Source organism: Trichogramma pretiosum, unplaced genomic scaffold, assembly GCF_000599845.2.
Source record: "Trichogramma pretiosum strain Unisexual culture from Peru unplaced genomic scaffold, Tpre_2.0 scaffold16, whole genome shotgun sequence".
NCBI lineage: Eukaryota > Metazoa > Arthropoda > Insecta > Hymenoptera > Trichogrammatidae > Trichogramma > Trichogramma pretiosum.
In genome coordinates, this window is record NW_019641647.1 from 2,380,441 (window position 1) to 2,399,347 (window position 18,907).

At 31.9% G+C, this 18,907-nt stretch overlaps 7 protein-coding genes across 8 annotated transcripts; 6 read left to right on the forward strand and 1 right to left on the reverse strand.

Moving 5' to 3' along the window:
• Window positions 1–38: 38 nt before the first annotated feature.
• Window positions 39–3,013, reverse strand: LOC106658816 (peptidyl-prolyl cis-trans isomerase FKBP4). 2 transcript variants are annotated; one of them, XM_014380944.2, is made up of 5 exons: window positions 2,722–3,013; window positions 2,012–2,348; window positions 1,828–1,948; window positions 993–1,753; window positions 39–456 (listed from the first exon to the last, which is right to left on the reverse strand). In XM_014380944.2, the coding sequence occupies exons 2-5, from the start codon at window positions 2,342–2,344 to the stop codon at window positions 289–291; spliced, it is 1,383 nt and encodes a 460-aa protein (XP_014236430.1). In that variant the 5' UTR covers window positions 2,345–2,348; window positions 2,722–3,013; the 3' UTR covers window positions 39–288. The 2 variants fall into 2 exon arrangements, with proteins under 2 accessions (XP_014236430.1, XP_023315593.1); XM_023459825.1 differs by having other exon boundaries at window positions 396–469.
• A 1,357-nt stretch (window positions 3,014–4,370) lies between these two features.
• LOC106658417 (chymotrypsin-2-like) lies at window positions 4,371–5,815 on the forward strand. Its single transcript, XM_014380377.2, has 4 exons — window positions 4,371–4,440; window positions 4,522–4,937; window positions 5,005–5,295; window positions 5,361–5,815. The coding sequence occupies exons 1-4, from the start codon at window positions 4,371–4,373 to the stop codon at window positions 5,541–5,543; spliced, it is 960 nt and encodes a 319-aa protein (XP_014235863.2). The 3' UTR covers window positions 5,544–5,815.
• Window positions 5,816–7,143: 1,328 nt separating this feature from the next.
• On the forward strand, window positions 7,144–9,010 carry LOC106659122 (beta-fibrinogenase brevinase-like). Its single transcript, XM_023459862.1, has 4 exons — window positions 7,144–7,251; window positions 8,045–8,358; window positions 8,436–8,720; window positions 8,779–9,010. The coding sequence occupies exons 1-4, from the start codon at window positions 7,188–7,190 to the stop codon at window positions 8,962–8,964; spliced, it is 849 nt and encodes a 282-aa protein (XP_023315630.1). The 5' UTR covers window positions 7,144–7,187; the 3' UTR covers window positions 8,965–9,010.
• A 1,498-nt stretch (window positions 9,011–10,508) lies between these two features.
• Window positions 10,509–12,716, forward strand: LOC106658424 (lipase member I-like). Its single transcript, XM_023459891.1, has 6 exons — window positions 10,509–10,589; window positions 11,079–11,185; window positions 11,249–11,553; window positions 11,629–11,736; window positions 11,826–12,040; window positions 12,624–12,716. The coding sequence occupies exons 1-6, from the start codon at window positions 10,509–10,511 to the stop codon at window positions 12,714–12,716; spliced, it is 909 nt and encodes a 302-aa protein (XP_023315659.1).
• Window positions 12,717–12,889: 173 nt separating this feature from the next.
• Window positions 12,890–15,639, forward strand: LOC106658432. The gene is made up of 8 exons (XM_023459892.1): window positions 12,890–12,968; window positions 13,027–13,346; window positions 13,418–13,726; window positions 13,800–13,979; window positions 14,293–14,344; window positions 14,410–14,741; window positions 14,820–15,140; window positions 15,214–15,639. The coding sequence occupies exons 1-8, from the start codon at window positions 12,911–12,913 to the stop codon at window positions 15,496–15,498; spliced, it is 1,857 nt and encodes a 618-aa protein (XP_023315660.1). The 5' UTR covers window positions 12,890–12,910; the 3' UTR covers window positions 15,499–15,639.
• Window positions 15,640–16,413: 774 nt separating this feature from the next.
• Window positions 16,414–17,334, forward strand: LOC106658685 (transcription elongation factor 1 homolog). Its single transcript, XM_014380755.2, has 2 exons — window positions 16,414–16,849; window positions 17,184–17,334. Exons 1-2 carry the CDS (start codon window positions 16,734–16,736, stop codon window positions 17,314–17,316), a joined length of 249 nt encoding a protein of 82 aa, XP_014236241.1. The 5' UTR covers window positions 16,414–16,733; the 3' UTR covers window positions 17,317–17,334.
• Window positions 17,335–17,498: 164 nt separating this feature from the next.
• On the forward strand, window positions 17,499–18,902 carry LOC106658679 (protein phosphatase methylesterase 1). Its single transcript, XM_014380742.1, has one exon. It carries the CDS (start codon window positions 17,547–17,549, stop codon window positions 18,693–18,695), a length of 1,149 nt encoding a protein of 382 aa, XP_014236228.1. The 5' UTR covers window positions 17,499–17,546; the 3' UTR covers window positions 18,696–18,902.
• The last annotated feature ends 5 nt before the right edge of the window (window positions 18,903–18,907 follow it).

Below are 18,907 nucleotides of genomic sequence, written 5' to 3' on the forward strand. Positions count from 1 at the left end.
AACGAAACTAATAATTAGTTAAATGGTTTTATTCCAAATCCAATGAATAAAAATTTTATTCCATCACAGTTTAAGATTAAGTCATAGGTAAAATATTATTTTTATGTAAGTTCAGAACTTTATTTAAAAAAAAATAAGAATTTCTTCATTCAAATTTCGAATGTTAAAGTAGTTACACATGTTTAAGACAACAATTATATCTGACTATTCAACTTGGCAGAGTGGTTGTTTTGAACAAAACTACAAATTTTTAGTACACAGGCATTTTGCATTGAATACATAGGTAAATTACATGTTTTTGAACTCTCCACTACCATTAGCATTGAGCATGAGTATGTTCGGATTTTCTTTTTCAAATGCGGTTGCATCTCGTCCACCCGGGCGCTCTTCTTGACCCCATTCCCCCAAAGTTCCATGCATAATATTAGGCTTCTTTCTTTCTTCTTCTTCGAGTCTCTGCCAACAATCACTTGATAATTTTTAAAATATTCATAACTTATATTTATATCAGAAATGATTCTAAGGAAAATTTAGAGAGAACTTGAAATGAGATAGAAATAGATAAAAATGAAAGTATGAACAAAATTTTTTATTTCAATCATTTTCATATGATTTATTATTTACAGTACTGAGACATCAATTATCCACAGAATGAAATTTTTAGTATTAAAGTTTAACAAATCCATGGAAATATAAAGTCTGACTTATTCTTTTCATGATAACGATTAAAAAAGTATTTAGAGTTTCAACAAATTAAATTGTATAACAAATATTTTTTTCTATTTTTGTGTAATTTATAATAATAATTTTCCATAGCAATTAATTATGAGTTTAATAGAGAATAAAAGTTGAGTAATACAGATTCTACAATGTAAATAAAATGTTTTTATATAGTTAAAACTGTATTAGGCTGATAATCTCCTGCTTTTAAATATGAAATTTTCATTTGACCTTGTCTACACATCCATTTTTTAGATAGCTTATCTACCAACCTGTTGGTCTTGTTTAGCAAATTTCTCAAACATATTGGCATATAGTTTCTTCTCTCTAGCTAAATTATTCTTGATTTTCTCCTGACAGATTTGAATATTTTTCATAGCAACAGTATTTTTTGGTTCAATTTCAAGAACTTTTTGAAAAATCTTTACAGCTTCTTCATAATCAATTAGATCCATAAGTGCTTGACCTTTTCTAAACAAAGCTTTTTCATTGCGGGGATCTAATTCAATAGCTTTCTCACTGGCTTCTTTTGCTTCCAAAGGTGATTTTACTTTCAAAAAACACAAAGCAAGATTTAAATTGGCAGAAAGCAAAAGATTTACTCGTTTTATGGCAAGTTCATCTTCTTTAAAATCGATATCCTCATTTACACATTCTACAACTTTTTTGTACATTCTGATAGCTAGTTCATATTTCTGATTTTTGAAATATGTAGTACCCTTGTCTTTGAATAGAAGAGCTTGTTCAACTTTTTGTGGCCCTTCCATTGACCACAATTCTAGTGCTTTTTCAAAATTCTTGAGTTCAACAATATATTCTACATCAGCATTTGGTGGAATATTGAATTCAGGTTTGCCACTGGTACCAAAAGCATATTTACTCTTGATGAAAACTTTGGATTTTTCTCCCTTTTTAAATTTTTCAAGAGCTATTTCCACACCACGTATCACACCTTCTGATTCACCTTCGCCTAATGTGAATTTTACATCTCTATCTTCAAACTGCTGACCATTGTAGAGTCCAGTCAAATGAACTATAAAAAAATTATTTTGATATAATTTAATTTTTTTGTCTAATGTTAGTTTTAATTTAAATTATCATAAATACCATCAACTAATCCATCCTCTTTTGGATTTGCATATCCTGTACCAGCTGTAATTTGTTCTCTTGTAATGCCATTACTCTTATCAGGACTTAGATCTTCACCAATCCAGTCAAACAACTCAACCTTTAAAAATACAATATTCATTGTCAATAATTTTCATAAATTCAAGTTTTAAAATTCACTGACCTCAAATTTTAAAGTTGAATTAGGGGGTATTTTTGGTGGACTTCCTGAAGCACCATATGCATAATTAGGAGCACAAGTTAAAACAGCTAATTCACCTTTTTTCATGGAAGCAATACCAATATCCCAGCCTTTAATGACTTGTCCTAGCCCTAAATCAAACTGAAATTTTTCATTCCGATCTCGACTTGAATCAAACTTTGTCCCATCCAAAAGTGTTCCGACATAATGAACAATGACATGAGCACCAACTTGTGGAGTTTTATCTGAAGTTCCTTCTCTCAAAATCTCCTTAAGTACTCCTCCATCTTTGGATGGAGTAATATCTACTGCCATTTTGCTATAATATAAATTGGCATTGATTCAAATCATTATTATAAATTAAAAATATCATATGAAGTAAGCAAAAATGAAATTTAAAAACAACTATATTCTTATTTTCTCAGAGCAAATGAAAAATTAAAATTGTTTTACATTTTAAAACTTTACTAACATGAGAAAAAAGTGTTCTCTGATCTGATTGCTGATAATCAAAGTATTTTTGAATTTATTTTACAATTATATTGTGAAAGACGAAAAATTATTTGTAAATTACATGTAAGTAATTTTATATTTGAACAAATGTACATATAATTTTCTATATAAAAAAAATACATGTATTGTATAAACTCAAAAGTGCTCTTCAATCGTGAAGAAACAATTCAAAAACTCACTTTGATTATTGAAAGTTAGTAAGCGTTATTCCAGAAATTTCCCTAAGCTTCTCTCGTGAAGGGTAACTAGCTACGTAAAGATGCGTCTCTCGGCACGTCAGTACGGTAACTAAATTATTAATATATATAGACCAATACGAGGCACAAAAGTTCAGGCTCGAAGAGTTTGCTAGAAAATTCTGAATAGCAAGATGTTCAACCGCAGATCTCTTTGACCTCGCCGGTCGCGTGTGGCTATATTCTATGTTTTTGAGTTGTACTAGTATTGTACAACAAGTAAATATTGTGTTGTGCCGGCCGCTAACTAAATGATTTCGTTACGTCAACGCTTCATTCAATTGATTATATTTGGCTAAAAGTCTCGCAAACGAGTATCGAATATCGATGTATCGAAAACAAAACAGAAATGTGCGGCGCGCGAAAAATTAGAATCGTTCGACTTTAATTACTAAAAAAAAATTTTTTTTTTTCAGTTCAATAATACATTGCAAGTTATGTCATAAATATGTAAATTGCATAAAGTACTATAATAAGACGTTCTAAGAAAACTTAACATTTTTGTACTCATTAAAATTGTGTAAACTTATTTTTCAAAAATTGCATGTTCAGTATCGCACCATTGTTTATCCATTCAAAATTAAAAGAATAAAGTTATATGCATCGATAGGAATTTGTTTTCGTTCATAAAGCGAAATGCGCTTTCAACTTCACAGACATTCACTTCTGGACTTACCGACTATAAATTAACCAAACGACTTTAAATTCCAAGTTCTTGCAATAATCTCATGATAAACGTTTTATAAGCATTAAAACTTAAAAATAACCAAAAAATAAACAAAATGAGTCATAAAAATCAAGAAAAACATCGCAATTACATGACTGAGCTTAAGGAGCTGATGTGCAGGTTGCGGTCGGTGTGAGTTCATTGAAAATCATCTTTAATTTTTCGATTTTGCACTTGCTTATACATAGTATCGATTAGCTTGAGCTCAAAATTAAGTTCACAAGAAAAGTCTACTTTTAAGCTGCATATACAGACTGTTTCGACATCTCACAGGCAAATGGAACCGGAAGTTTGCAACGTTAGGTGTCCACCTTTGGGCTGTCCTCGTGGTCCATGTCCAGGGGTATGCGTGAATGATCGTGGCTGCGTCGATGCCTGCTGCATGTCCAAAATGCCAACTGACGGCTGCTCTTTTCCTCCTACTATTAAACGAGCATCATCCCCAAAGATGAGATCATCTGGTTCTTGCTGCGGCCGTCACTGATTCGGGTTGTTACTATAAGAATTGCTCACGGGCCCTTGATCTTATCCACCCACCGGAAATGTTGTAATTTACTTTAAACAAATTATAAATCTCTCAGCTAAAAAATACTATTTTTTACTTTGGTGTTATTTGATTTTAATTATATTAGGATATTTTTTTTAGTGCATATTTGACGTCATAATGAAGGTATACGTATTGTCACTGAAAGACATTAATTACACATTTGCACATAAATTTATTGTCACGTTCTTAGTAATGGAATGGCTTTGCTGAATATTTAAAGAAATTTTAATTTTCTTAATCTCGAATACTTCAAATTTTGCAAGTGCGCTAAAAATCGTTTTCTCATTACTGTTCAATTTACAATTGTGTCAAACCATCATGTTTTTTAAAATATGCCTTTTTGTTATTTTATCGTTATTTGCAGAGAATGTTTTTATCAATTGTCAAAGTAAGCCAATTTTCATAAAATATTCACATGGAAATATTTTACATTAATATTATTTTCATAATAAGTAAATAATACTCGCAGGGCTGAAAATTCCTAAGCATTTGAGTTTAAAACAGCTGTTAACTCGACAAGAGGCAAAAAGATCAAAAGATTTTATTGAATCCGGATTGGGAAAAAACCGGCAAATGAGAGTAGTCGGTGGATTCGCCGACGAGTACAACATTCACAAATACTCGGTTTCCATTCAAAGAAGGAGAGATGCCACAAGTGTTTTCAAACATCGCTGCAGCGGTACAATAATCGGTGATTATCACATCCTGACCGCGGCTCATTGCTTTGTTTCGCGCGAAAGTCAGCTCCGCCGAATCTCCGACATGCGCGTTTTTGTTGGCTCTAATCGATTGGATACTCCTGGTCGTTATGTGTCTATTCGGTACATTATTATTAAAAAGAGGTTCAGTTACGATCCCTGGAATAATGATATAGCAGTCATTACGGTACAGACAAACTAACTTTCTTTCATAACGTGCAAAGTTTTACTGAACTTGAATGAAACTCACGCAGTTGGAGGAATCGCTGAGCGTCGACAACGATTTGTTTCTCGAGAAAATGGCACTGCCTGAACCAACTGAACTTTTGCTAGAAAACGAGACAGGTTACGTCGCGGGTTTTGGAGTTTACAAATATCAGCAGCATCAAGATGAGGCTACAGGAATGGTTATCGAGCGTCCGGTTTTCCCGATTATCAGGCATGTAATTAACGTCAAGGTTGTTGACTGCAAAAAACGGAATCCAAAATTTATATGCGTTGGATCAATGGATGAAAACATGAACACGAGACAACATATAGCAGATGTAAGGCTCAGAACTGTTTTACATTTATTTTTGCTTCCTTAATCGATCGTTCGACATTATTACAGGGTGATAGCGGCGGGCCTCTCGTTGTGGGCAATGCCGTCGTCGGAGTAGTCGGCGTGTCCGATAAAAAAGCCAAACTTTCAGTCAGACCTGCATTTATGACGCGAGTTTCTTACTTTTTGAATTTCATTAAAGAGGCAATGAGTACTCGTTACTCACATTACGTCGGTATTCGATTTTTATAAAAATTATTAGTTCAAATTTTATGAGCCAAGATAAATAACAAAAGAAATGAATCTTATTGAGTTGGTTGAAAGAGAACTATTTTACGACTGAAATGTTTTTTCAAGTGGCATACATTGTTTTAATTATTAAATAACAATATAACGAAAGAAAATACACCAAGAATTACAAAACCTAAGGACGATTTATTCTATTTCTTTGATTTTAGAAAAATGTACATTTGGAACGAATTACATGTAATCTTTTAGGGCATTACAAGACAATTATCAATTTAAACTAGCGTAAAAAAGTATCAAAATACATTTATACTGATATTAAACTTAGGTGTATCAACATTTTTTATTTTCAATGAGAAAAATAGAAAAATTTGACTTAAAAAATGTTAATCTCTTGTTTTTTTTTCAAAATTATCGTCCCCCAACATTCATTTCTTTTCTCAGTAAATATAGACAATTTGATCAAATGAAACTTTGAATGAATTTCTAAAGAATTCTTAATAATGCTGTATAAATGTTTCAATTAGAACTTTAATGGCGGACGGTTCAACGGCGACTAAAATGAAAAAAGATATTATTTTTAATAAAAAATAAAACGTATTATAAATAATTTCTACCATTGGTCCAGCCACGATAATCAGAAATTATCAAACCCAGATCGGATCGGCGAATTGCAAAAATCACCTTCGACCAATCTTCTACCAATCTTCGACAGGCTGATTGTTATTAGCCTGTTGTTATTGATTGAACATCTCCGATCGCTTTATGGCTATCATTACAAATAAGTGCTAATGATCAATAACATATAAAATTGATACTTTTACACTTTTGATTATTTTTCAAAATTTTTGAGTATTTTTCTCTATATCTGATCAACCAGTGTCCATGAAAATGATTAAAATCTACGAAAAAAGTGTCCGTTAACAGTTCCGTTCTCGCTATTGAGAGGTGTTTCTGTCCGATTTCAAGGAGGTATTTATATTATACAGAGCAACATTGGAGGGTCTTTTAAGGTGGTCTATTTAGTTACCAAAGTCGTCAAGGTTTTGATTGAAATTTAAACTATCCTTTTGTTCTTTCGATCGTACCTACTTTTATTCAAAAAGTTGAAATTTATATGAATATACAATCCGAATTTTTCAAGCTAAGCAAAATCGCTGAGAGAAAAATAAATTTTATTGAGCTCTCTCAAAATAAATATAATTTAAGATAAATCAACATTGAACATCAAAACGTGATATTTCTATTTGTACATTTTTTATTTGAGATGAACCTTAGAAAATATATCAGAATAATAACAGCTAAAAATCAAACTTATTGTGTACTCAGAATGGTTAAGAAGTATATTGTAGCATATATTTTAAACAATAAAATTATTTTCTCTTTATATTTTACTACATTTTGCTTTCAAATGACGTCTTTCAATGGAGAAGTCACGATGTTATAAATAACTTAATACAAGAATGACAAGATCGATATTTTTTTAAATTAGTTAAAATATTTCAAAAATTGAGAGTTTTTGAATTATGTGCATTTTCAAATTAATGAAAAGTGCCGAAAGATACCTTGTTTAATTTGAAAGCTTCGGTCTTTGAATATTGTTGAACTGGTTCTGAAGAAAGTATTTTTACAATACCAGTACTTTACAACATGAATTTATCATTAGTTATTTTTATTGCACAGATTTTTTATTTCATTTTACTAAATTATAAAGGTAGAGTTATTAAAACATATTATAGACTGAAAACCCAAAAGTATAAAATTTGCTGTGATATAGTACAACTTGCGCAGTTTATAATATTGAAAAGTGTTTCAAGCACAGAATCGCCCCAGCGCAGGAAGGTATCTATTTCAAATCTGTAGCAAGAAGGATACTTACTCGCGCGCAGAAGCAAAAAGGTATCTAACTCAAACGTAGAAGCAACAAGGTAGCTTATTTATTCAAACGTAGTGGCAAGAAAGTTTTTGCTCGCTGAATTTAGGTTGGTAACGACGCCGTAAATAATGAAATTTTTTTTTGTATTGAAGCAAAAAAGAGAAAAAACAAGGGAGCTAGTGTAATGATTTTCATCCATTTGTAATGCGAGCAAACAAATCAATCTCACTGCGATTTTGACACAATTTGCCACATATGGAGAAGTTTGTATGTTTTGAGAGGAAAGTAGGAGTTATCGGCTGTACATAACTTTGAATTAAATGTTAAATGTTTAATGTTGAAACAAAATTTTATCATTTACGGCTGCATTGCCAACCTAAATTCAGCGCATCAAAACTTTCTTGCCACCTTCGTTTGAATAAGATACCTTTTTACTTCTGCGCGCGAGTAAGTATCCTTCTTGCTACAGATTTGAAATAGATACCTTCCTGCGCTGGGGCGATTCTGTGCTTGAAACACTTTTCAATATTATAAACTGCGCAAGTTGTACTATATCACAGCAAATTTTATACTTTTGGATTTTCAGTGTATGAAATAAACAATCAAAGCAGTATCAAATTTGAATTTTTAGTTGATGCAATAGTTGGTGGTGAATCAGATAATACAAATGCCCATTCATATCAAGTAGCGTTATTAATACGAAGAAATAAGGACTCAAAATTTAGATCTCGATGTGGTGGTGTAATCATAAGTGATCATCATATATTAACGGCAGCTCATTGTATCATATTGCGAGATGGAACTAAACGTAAACTTAGAAATATTGTAGTTTATGTTGGATCGAATAGATTAGATGGAAGAGGCAAACGTTATGTCATTAAAAATATATTCATTAAGAAAAGATTCAGCTATCAACCCTGGAATAATGACTTGGCGGTAATACAGGTAAAATCTTTTTATTCTATCTATTTGTATTCATGTCTGAGTACTTTTTATGAATTATATCATTTTCCACGTTTAAGTTGGAAGAGAAATTGAACTCTGAACAAGATAAAAGTATATCGAAAGCGCTTTTACCAGACACTAAGACAGAGAATTACGATGGAAAATTAACAGTAGCATCTGGTTTTGGTATTTTTAAGTATGAAACAGTCGTCGACGAAAATAATCATATATCAAAAATACCGAAATTTGCTGGGATTCGCCAATACATATATGTACCTGTTGTGGACTGTAATAAAAATAATCCTAAGTACATTTGCGTCGGAGCTAATAAATACAACAAAGTTGTGCAAGAAATTGCTGAAGTAAGTAAATAAAAAGAGCTCTTCACGAACTTTTCAAATCAATTTAACGCTATTTCAGGGTGACAGTGGTGGACCATTGATATATGATCATAAAGTCATAGGCATTATCGGGCAGTCAGATAAAATGACCACCCTTCGTGAAAAACCAGCTTTTTTGACTAGAGTTTCCTATTTCTTGAGATTTATTCAGGAGTCCATGAAAAAAGTTAACTATGAAAAACCGTCTGGAATACATGAATTGTAAATTCACTGCTTCATAATCGTGACTGTTACTCAAACCATTACGTTTGAGAAATCATAATGATTGACGTAAAGGCAATAAAAAAATATTAAAGCAAATGATAATATTTTTGCCATTTTTATTTTTTATACATGACCGATTCTCCATAAAATCGATTAGACAAAAAAATGTTTTTCTCATTGAAAAAACGAGTAGGTGGAAAATAGTAAAAATAGCAATTTTATCGATGTTTTTTCCAAGTTTTTTAATGTTCTCGGGTTCTATTAGAGCGGTCTTTAAAAATGTAGGAGGTATTAGTTCACGTCATAAAGTTCTGTGAATTTTTTTGTAATAAAAGTCTTGATCGATTTTGATTTGATTTTGACTTTTATGTTTCTCTCTATAGAAACAGGTTCCCAATATTCTCAGATCCACATGCAGTGATTGTTTTTTCGAAAAATTCTTACAATTTCCGGTAAAAAGATGTTTCAGCACATTTTTCAAAAATCACTTAAAGTTGATTTAGGGAAATGAACATGAATTTAAGAAAAACGTCGACTTCTGGTTTCTGATAAAGAGTGATAGATGGTTTGAAAATAAAATGAAAATCGGGTGACAGGTATGTCATGAAGAAAAAAGACAAAATGCTTGGCCATTCGATTTTATAGAGAATTGATCATATTCTTATTTAGTTAAAAATTAAAACGTCACATGCTCAACCATGAAAGACACGAGAAAGCAAATCTAAATCACGCAGCTCGAAGCTTATCTATCAAAATTATCCAATCAACTGTATTTGTTTTACGAGTAATAATGGAAGTTTTTAAATTGTATGGTTTAATGAATCACTGAGTTGAACTCAATTGTAAAAAAAATTTAATTATTTTTGAATACAGTTTTGTGGCGCTGATGAATTTCGTGCACACGTAACCGGTTTCTACTTTACTTTGGATCTCTAGTAAAACTTGATTATTGAAATCAAGTCTATCAATATTTCGTGATGAGAAAAAAACGATTCAGTTTAGTTTCAGTGTTGTTTCTTTTTTTATTTTCTCTTACTGAAAGCGTGAAACTATCAAAAAGTTTGAAATGTTGGCCGAAGGAAGAAGTTAAGCGCGAATCATTCGAAGTAACAGCTTATTTTTCTACGAGGCAAGTTAAAAATCAAGAAGTTCGTCTTTGGATGAATTATGATCCAAGTACGATAAATTTTGATCCACGCCGACCAACTGCTGTTGTTATTCATGGTTTCTTAAACCATCCGCAAGAAGCAAAATATAGACTCTTAAGAAATCAACTTCTTTCACAGGTAAATCTTCGACAGGTCTCGTTCTTTTAAGAGTATTGTGTGTTCTTTTAACTCATTAAGTCCGGGACCCTATTTTCGACTTATTTTTCCACGCGTTATTTTTTCAATAAACCATAGTCAAATCAATGTGAAAATACCATATTTTATGGGATTTTTATCGCCCTTTTCAAATCTGGCGTCAGATGTACGATATATGCAACCGTTTGAAAAATACATTTGTTTAAACAAAAAAAAGTAGTTTTTGAACATTTTTCTCAAAATGGTCGGTTTTTTCACCACGATTACGCATTTGGATCGGCTTGAAACTCTGGATCTGGTGGCATATAGGCCTAAACTAAAAGTTAGCAGCATTGGTTCATCCAAATTCAAGATGGCAGCCACCAAAATAGCTGATTGTAGCCGAAAATGTAAAAAAAAGCTTTGGTATGTTTTTACTCGGTAAGAATGGACTTCACAAGAAAATGTTATAGAACAAAAAGTGTTTAGAATGAATCAAAAAACACGTGTGAATTTTTCTGAATTTTTTGAATAATTTTGAAAAATATTGTATATGGCAATTTTATAAAAAATTTTTAAAACGGTTGCATATATCTTAAATCTGACACTAGATTTGAAAAATGTTTACATTAATTTGACTATGGTTTCATGAAAAAATAACACGTGGAAAAATAAGTCGAAAATAGGGTCTCTTGGTATTAGACGGGTTAATGGGTTAAGTGAGTGGGCAAGAATCTGAGGAGAGACAATCAAGGAACGATCTCATGAAATAATCTCTTTGAAGTGCACTTATAAAATCAACATTTTTGATTCAAAATTAATTTTTTTCCAGAAAAATAGGAACGTTATTTTAGTTGGGTGGGAGAAAGCTGTTTCTGACATTTTTGCGTATCACGAGTCTGTAGTGCATACTGAATACGTGGCTTCACGCATCAAATTGTAAGTTTTCATGCAAGGTCAATGTAATATTTAGAACTATTTATAACGCTTCCATGCTTATAGACTTTTCAAACAACTTATTCAGTATTGGGATATTGCTTACAACGTAAAACCAAAAGATTGGGCTCCGGTGCACTTAGTGGGGTTTAGTTTGGGTGCTCATGTTGCTGGTCAAATAGGTAGATTATTGAAAAGAAAAGAAAAATTTACAATTCAACGAATCACAGCTCTGGATCCAGCTGAACCATGTTTTGAGGATCAGGACATGGATTTAAGACTAACTAAAACTGATGCTGCTTTTGTCGATGTTATACATACCGATGGGGCAATGAAAAAAAATCATGGACTTGGATTAATAGAACCGATAGGTAGTGATGCAATTTTTGTTTCATCATAACAATTATCAAATTAAAACTTTATGGTATAATCTCAACGTATTTTAGGACATGTTGATTTTTACGTTAATGGGGGTTTCAATCAACCAAACTGTGCAGCAAACCTAAAACCAAAATTCAAATCTTATATAAACTATATGCAAATATTGACTCACGGTAATTATATAATTCATATTGCATTATAAATCGAATCTTCAAAAATAAAAAAAAAAAAATAAAAACAATTTAAAACTTTTTTATTGTAGCTGCTAAAAACGGTCTTTGTCAACACAATAGAGCTTTGGAAATATTCACCGAAACAATTCACCAAGCGACGCAAAAAAAGTGCAAATTCTATGCTGTTCCATGGCGACTGTATAGCACACCCCAAGAAACTAAAGCAGCTCAGAAGATCGAGTGCAATAGTTTGATTTGTCCTGAGATGGGAATAAATGCCGATTTATTCCTGCATTACAAGTCGGTAAATAACACATTTTATGCATCGACTAGTGGGGAAAAGCCTTTTTGTTTGTTATCGGTTACTTAGTTTAGAAATATTTTATTTTCAATTCGTGAAATTACACCAGTTATGATGCAAGATGCCTTTGCATATAAGGTAATTTTTTAGCGGAGAGTTTATGCATTCGTATGGTACGAAGTATTTAATACTGCAGGCAATTTCATGTATAATTATTTAACAAACATTGGTTTATATGTAGACGATTAAAGAAATATAAGTACAAAAAAACTTTTTCTCATAATGAATCTTAAAATTCTGTTCTGACTTTTTTATCTACAAATTTAAGAAAAATCTAAATCAAAAGTTTAAAATTTTTAAAAATGTTCACTTTAATTGAAATATTTCTCAATTTTTTCGGGAAAGAAAGAAACACGAAAAAAGGTAATGAACATTAGAAAAATTATTTTTTTAATAAAACAAAATATTACACAAAGAAATAGACCTTATGTAAAAAGAATATTTATATTTTGAAAAGAAGTTCCGACTTTTATTGTTATACATCACATGAATTTTTTTTGGTAATTAATTCGATGTGTTCTCTTAGGCATTTGATAGAAAAATTTTTTTCTTCCAGCATGTAAATAATTTCATGGAATACCTCATCTCCATTAATTTATTAAATATGACGACTTTTTAAATTTATTTAGCTGGAATTAATATTATGAGATGACTTTAAAAAATTGGTCATTATCTAAGTATTAAATAAAGCAAACACGTAACAAGTTTTATAAGCTGTAAAAAAATTTTATACTTCAAATGCTTGCATTTCTTTCTACAAATAAACATTCAAAAGAAGCAGAACGAGGTAGTTTTGCTTTCATAATACGAATCATGATTGCAACTTTCAAGATTGTCCATTTTTTCAGCATTATTTTATTTTTCTATGAAGGTAAAAATTGTTTAACTACTTAAATGCTCTCACTAGCAAACTTGTGATTTTTTTGCAGTCAGCTCGAAAAAATTACGAATAGAAGGAGGAACGTATGACTATCAAAACAAATATAAGTACCAAATTTCCATCCAGAAAAGAAGTAAAGAGGATGGGTATTTTTACCACGTGTGTGGTGGGGCTATCATAAGCAATTTTCATATTTTAACAGCTGCTCATTGTTTCGTTCGAGAGGATTACAAAGCTGATCTAGACAATTACCAGATAAAAGCCGGAACGAGTAATGTGAATGCAGAGGGAATAGTTCGATCTATAAACTCCGTTGTAATAGATCGTACATATCCGAAAAAACTACATGTCGACATAGCTGTGATCGAAGTATCCATTTTTTATCCACTCTTAAAATTCTTAAATATGCTTGAATAATCATTAATATAGTTTTTATGCAGTTAAAAAATTCTTTGAATATTAAACGAAATTCAAAAGACTTAAGTAAGATCGATCTACCGACGGGCAGAACGGAATCATACAAAAATTGTCTTGCTAGGGTAACTGGATTTGGTTTGAATGGCTACAAACGTGAAATAGACGCAAATGGAAAAGAAGTTCTCATTCCGAAAGTTGATCCCTGGAGACGTTTTATTGACGTGAAAATCATTGATGCGCCAAGAAATATTGTATGCAGATCAAATAAAATTTTGTGTGTCGCGGGAAATGCAAACGTATTCCCTTGTCCAATGCATCAACGTGTTTGTCCGGTATTAAATTACAATATAAATTTTTTCCAATCCTACAATTACGCATCATTACTTGTAACGTTTATGCTAACAGGGTGATAGCGGTGGCCCCTTAGTATACGAAAACGCTATTATTGGCGTTCTTAGCAGAGCTAATCAAAATATGACCCCTGAAGATCCAGGATTTTTCATAAAAGTTTCAACTTTTTTGGATTTTATTCGACAAGCCATGGCGAATGAAAAAAGAGGCATCGTCAAATGCGGTGGTAGTCCCGTATTTTCTTGTTTGCGGTTCAATTGAATAGGGAAATCTAAGAAACCTTAAAAAGAGAATTAAATCCGATTATCAATAATTACCATGTTGAAAACGATTATCAATGCATAATTATTTATCCTTACAATTTTTAAAATATTGAAAAACAAAGAAAAATTACTTTTATAGCGTAAAACATAAATTTTTTTACATTTCATTTCACAAAATTAAAAATGTGTAATGAGTTTAGGGTATCACGATTTTTTTAAACATTCATTGTATGACCAGATTTTTTTACATATCATTTGCATCATTACTTGACAATATGTTAAAGGTAACAAAAATGCTCATTATCACTTATTCAATTTTATTCGTGATGAAAGAAGGTAACTTCATTTTTTTTTAAACAGAAAATCATTTACAAAAAAATTAAATCATTGTAAAATTTCAGTTACGTGTATGGAAGTGTCTCGTAACAATATTGACAAAGATAATATGTTCCGATATCAAGTGTCTATCCAGTTGAGAGATGAAGCTTTTGGGAAATTTCGACACATTTGTGGTGGTGCTATAATTTCGGAATATTTTGTTTTGAGTGCAGCACATTGTTTCATTGTTGAATCTGATGAAGAATCCATAAATGTTGCGGATCGACAATTGAGAGTAGTAGCTGGGACAAATAAATTGTATTCCAATCATGGCGAAGCAGTATTTGTACAAGCCGTCGTCGTTAAAGAAAAGTATATAAAAGACCCTTATCCGCAGGATATCGCTCTCCTTAAGGTGATGTGACAACTGGTCGTAACAACTTTTTCGTCCATCCTGATTTTGCATTAAGATAATTTGTTCCATTTGTTTTAGCTTGAAACTCCATTGGATGTTTTAGGCAACGTATTCATAAAAGTTATTTCATTACCGACAGATGCAAAAATAGAGTCATTCAAAAATAAGCGCGCTACGATATCTGGATTTGGTGCGGTAGGCTACACGAAATTCCAGAATAAGTCAATGAATAAATCCGTTGAGTTACCTATATTGCCTGAAATGCGCTATTTTTTACCCATGAAAATTGTCACAATTTTCAGCGACATCAATTGCCCAATGTCGAAACAATTACTTTGCGCAAAAGTCGACCTTCCAAAGTATGACATTTGCACGTACGTAAAGCAAAATGTTGGTCCTGTAAGTAAATTCCGTAAACATTAATTATTCGGTACCCATTTGTGGTGACCATTACTTTATTTTTTTTTTTAAGGGAGACAGTGGAAGTCCTTTAGAGTTAGATAATGAAGTGATTGGAATTTTAAGCCGAGGCCCTATATGCTCGAAGGGTCAGTCATTGCCAGCGATATTTATAAAAGTATCACACTTTTTAGGATTCATCAGAACAGCTATGAACATGGTTGACGACCAAACTATCGGTATTGTTTTTATGAAAAAGAGCTGCTCCAAAAATGCTCTAATGTCTTGTTTTCAGCCGTTTTTTTCCAAATCAGATGAGGAGAGTGATTATGAATTGGATTTAGTACCTATAAATTAGGTAAACTTTTAAACTAATAAAGTAATTTTTAAATTAGCTGTTGTACATTAAATTGCATGAACTGATATATTTAATACAATTAATTAATTTTCTGTATACGACATAAATTACATGATTTTCATAAGTGTTATTTGGAAGTATAAAAAAATAAACAAAAATATGTAAATAAATGGGAAGTATGGTTCGAGGGTTTCGTTCAAAATGTAGACAGTTTCACATTTAATAAACATTGGTTTTGATACTTGTATTCGAACTTTATATGAAAATAGAATGTTTCACTGTGATACTTGATTAAATAAACAAAAAAAACTTTTTTTACGTGTTCTAATAAGAATTCATAAATGCGGACACGATTTTCGATTCTTTGGAGATAAAAGTCCGTATAGAACTCGATTAGATTTTAAGTTTTGTGTTTCTTTTAATCGAAGCAAGCCTCTTGAGTGCTTAAGAGCGATTGTTTCCGAAAATTTGGACAATTTCCAACAAAAAAGCTCTCTTGCACTTTTTCGTTCAAGTTACTGTACATTGAGCAAGGAATAAGTTTGATATTTGCAATAATCATGAATTTAGGAGAATTGGCAAGCTTGGACTTTTAAAAAAGGGTGATAAATGATCTAAAAAAATTTACTAATATTCGCATTTCGATTTCATTGAGAATCGATCTTTACTTGTACATTTTAAATTGTGTGCCGGTTCACAAAGATAAGCTATTAAATGTTGTTATTCCGAAGTTTGTAGCTGTAATCATGGTAAATTTTCTTTACGTCTCGCTCAGATCCCTGTGAGAAATTACACGATACCACAGCGCTTTCAATATTATTTACATAAGAATTAGAGTCTAGAGGATCGACTGAGAAATTGGGAATTAAACGAAGAGTATGGCTGACTTTACCCTATTCTACGTGCTTACGACTGTGACTTGTAGTTGTGAGTGACATTGAGTTATTTTCAAGTCCACTAGGGTGCGCTGTACGCGATGGCAATATGGATCTGAATACTGACAAAAATTCTGACAACGCTTTGAGTTTCAAAGTTGGTATTTATAATGAGAGTCGCTGTAAGCTGTGACATACCATGCAAGACGCAGTCAAGCGTTTGATAGTAAAGTGATTTGACTTTGTGTACTGCTGATATTGTACTTTTTAAACTTATTTTTAATCAAATTTTTTCTTTAAATACGACGCAATTTGTTTTGCTTGGATATCGTAACATTTTTTTTATACTATAATTGACAAATGGGCCGAAGAAAGAGTAAAAGGAAGCCACCACCAAAACGTAAGGCCATTGAGCCTTTAGATACGCAATTCAATTGTCCATTTTGCAATCATGAGAAGTCCTGCGAAGTTAAAATGTAAAGTATTTTCTCTTTGTTTTACTTATTCTAAATGTCGGTACTTAATTTTTTTCACGCATTTTTCAATAAATACTTTGAATATACCTCGTAAAATACTTTCTCACGTGGTCAGTTCGCTCCCTCTATAGAAACTTGCTCTTAAGAAAATCAGCTGCCAATAATAAGCTTCGCAAAAATCTTAAAAAGTTGATTCTTTTTTTTCTTTCGTTTAAGACTAGGATTTTGCACTTTCGAACATCTTTATAAAACTTATCGACAACTTTCAATTGTTAGTAATAACTTGTTAGGTTAAATTGCCCGTGGTTACGAATTAATTTTTAATACATTTCAGGGATAAGCCAAGAAGTACAGCGAGAATTACCTGCAGAGTCTGCTTAGAAGATTTCCAAACAACAATAAATATGCTCTCTGAGCCTCTTGATGTTTACAATGACTGGATCGACGCTTGTGAGACTGCTAATTGAAGTGCTTGAGATAGGCTTTTGAACTTAATTAGTTTCGTTAAACTTTGACTGAAAGAACTGAACTTATCAGAAAACTAATTAAATTGTGGTGTTAAAAGTGTTTGAGAAATCTTTTTTCAATTAATAATTCATCATTTTTTTATACAGTAAAGTATAAAAATTGTTTGTGAATATATTTTTTCAATATTTTTTATTGTTATTTTATATGTAACTCTAAAAGTCACTCAAAAATGTCTTCTCTACAAAAAGAAGTTGTTAAATCAAGAGCAAAAAATTTGCCTAATCCAGCGATTCTCTCTTCAAGGTTAATGCAACACAAAGGACATTATAAAAGAGACTATGAACCTGTTCATTGGTCGCAATATTTTCAAGATAGAAAATCTATAGCTATAGCTGAAGATGTATTTTATGCTTATCATCAAGGAAATGAAGGACCACTCCTTGTTTTAATACATGGTGGTGGGTACAGTGGGTTAACTTGGGCCCAGTTTACAAAAGCTGTAACTGCATTAGTTACATGCCAAATTATGGCCATAGATCTTCGAGGGCATGGCAGTTCAAAAACTAAAAAAGACGATGATTTATCAATTAATACTTTGGCAAATGATGTAGTTCATATTTTAGAAGCTATATCTGAAAATCGACCTATTATAATGATTGGCCATAGTTTAGGTGGTGCTGTAGCTGTAAGAGCAGCTCCACTTATTCCTAACGTAATCGGAGTCATAGTAATTGATGTTGTAGAAGGAACAGCAATAGAATCCTTAAGATCAATGCAGGGATTTTTAAGATCTCGACCAGCTCAATTTTCATCCATTTCAAAAGCTGTAGAATGGTGTGTTCGTAGTGGTCAAATTCGCAACGTTAATTCTGCCAAAGTTTCTGTGCCTGGCCAAATTAAAAATATTGAAAATAATACTTTAGGTGCTGATGATCTAGAGCATGATCCGAAACCTGATCCTAGCGATGAATCAAATTCTGCAACTAGTGCACTTCCAGCACCCTTAGGTACAATAGTGGAAGGAGAATTAAGTATATCGTCTACCACAGAAGAATCAAGTTCAGTAAAATACACATGGAGAATAAATCTTGCTCAAACTGAAAAATATTGGAATGAGTGGTTTCATGGACTATCATCAGCTTTTTTGGAATTAGAAGCTCCAAAAATGCTTTTGCTAGCTGGAGTAGATAGACTTGATAAAGAACTAACTGTTGGTCAAATGCAGGGTAAGTTTCAACTTCAAGTGCTAACAGCTTGTGGACATGCTATTCATGAGGATGCACCAGATAAGGTCGCCGAAGCTGTTGCTACATTTTTGGTGCGCCATAAATTTGCAGAGCCAACTGCTGATTTTACTTGGACTGTACCTTGCTGTTAAAAGAAATTTTTGGATAAGTTTTTTCATTACTCTAAGTTGTGTACATGGTTTGCAGTTCACTACTTTATATGAATATTGAGTTAATCTAAGTGAATATCTTGAAAGAAACGAATATTGAAACTAATAGTCTATAAAAATACAATGTTTTGAATAGTGAATTTTCATGTATTTCTGTTTTTAAATAAAGCTCTATGAATATAAATCCAAGTCTA

What these genes read in the sequence shown, in the direction of transcription:
- LOC106658816 (XM_014380944.2), bottom strand. Translation starts at nt 2,344, where the DNA reads ATGGCAGTAGATATTACTCCATCCAAAGATGGAGGAGTACTTAAGGAG. An exon ending in ATTCAACTTTAAAATTTGAG is followed by an intron (nt 1,949 to 2,011) that starts GTCAGTGAATTT and finishes GTATTTTTAAAG; the next exon opens with GTTGAGTTGTTTGACTGGAT. An exon ending in AGAGGATGGATTAGTTGATG is followed by an intron (nt 1,754 to 1,827) that starts GTATTTATGATA and finishes ATTTTTTTATAG; the next exon opens with TTCATTTGACTGGACTCTAC.
- LOC106658417 (XM_014380377.2), top strand. Translation starts at nt 4,371, where the DNA reads ATGTTTTTTAAAATATGCCTTTTTGTTATTTTATCGTTATTTGCAGAG. An exon ending in TGTTTTTATCAATTGTCAAA is followed by an intron (nt 4,441 to 4,521) that starts GTAAGCCAATTT and finishes TAATACTCGCAG; the next exon opens with GGCTGAAAATTCCTAAGCAT. An exon ending in ATGATATAGCAGTCATTACG is followed by an intron (nt 4,938 to 5,004) that starts GTACAGACAAAC and finishes AAACTCACGCAG; the next exon opens with TTGGAGGAATCGCTGAGCGT.
- LOC106659122 (XM_023459862.1), top strand. Translation starts at nt 7,188, where the DNA reads ATGAATTTATCATTAGTTATTTTTATTGCACAGATTTTTTATTTCATT. An exon ending in ATGACTTGGCGGTAATACAG is followed by an intron (nt 8,359 to 8,435) that starts GTAAAATCTTTT and finishes TCCACGTTTAAG; the next exon opens with TTGGAAGAGAAATTGAACTC. An exon ending in TTGTGCAAGAAATTGCTGAA is followed by an intron (nt 8,721 to 8,778) that starts GTAAGTAAATAA and finishes ACGCTATTTCAG; the next exon opens with GGTGACAGTGGTGGACCATT.
- LOC106658424 (XM_023459891.1), top strand. Translation starts at nt 10,509, where the DNA reads ATGGTCGGTTTTTTCACCACGATTACGCATTTGGATCGGCTTGAAACT. An exon ending in TGGATTAATAGAACCGATAG is followed by an intron (nt 11,554 to 11,628) that starts GTAGTGATGCAA and finishes AACGTATTTTAG; the next exon opens with GACATGTTGATTTTTACGTT. An exon ending in TATGCAAATATTGACTCACG is followed by an intron (nt 11,737 to 11,825) that starts GTAATTATATAA and finishes TTTTTATTGTAG; the next exon opens with CTGCTAAAAACGGTCTTTGT.
- LOC106658432 (XM_023459892.1), top strand. Translation starts at nt 12,911, where the DNA reads ATGATTGCAACTTTCAAGATTGTCCATTTTTTCAGCATTATTTTATTT. An exon ending in TCGACATAGCTGTGATCGAA is followed by an intron (nt 13,347 to 13,417) that starts GTATCCATTTTT and finishes GTTTTTATGCAG; the next exon opens with TTAAAAAATTCTTTGAATAT. An exon ending in TCAAATGCGGTGGTAGTCCC is followed by an intron (nt 13,980 to 14,292) that starts GTATTTTCTTGT and finishes AATATGTTAAAG; the next exon opens with GTAACAAAAATGCTCATTAT.
- LOC106658685 (XM_014380755.2), top strand. Translation starts at nt 16,734, where the DNA reads ATGGGCCGAAGAAAGAGTAAAAGGAAGCCACCACCAAAACGTAAGGCC. An exon ending in AAGTCCTGCGAAGTTAAAAT is followed by an intron (nt 16,850 to 17,183) that starts GTAAAGTATTTT and finishes AATACATTTCAG; the next exon opens with GGATAAGCCAAGAAGTACAG.
- LOC106658679 (XM_014380742.1), top strand. Translation starts at nt 17,547, where the DNA reads ATGTCTTCTCTACAAAAAGAAGTTGTTAAATCAAGAGCAAAAAATTTG.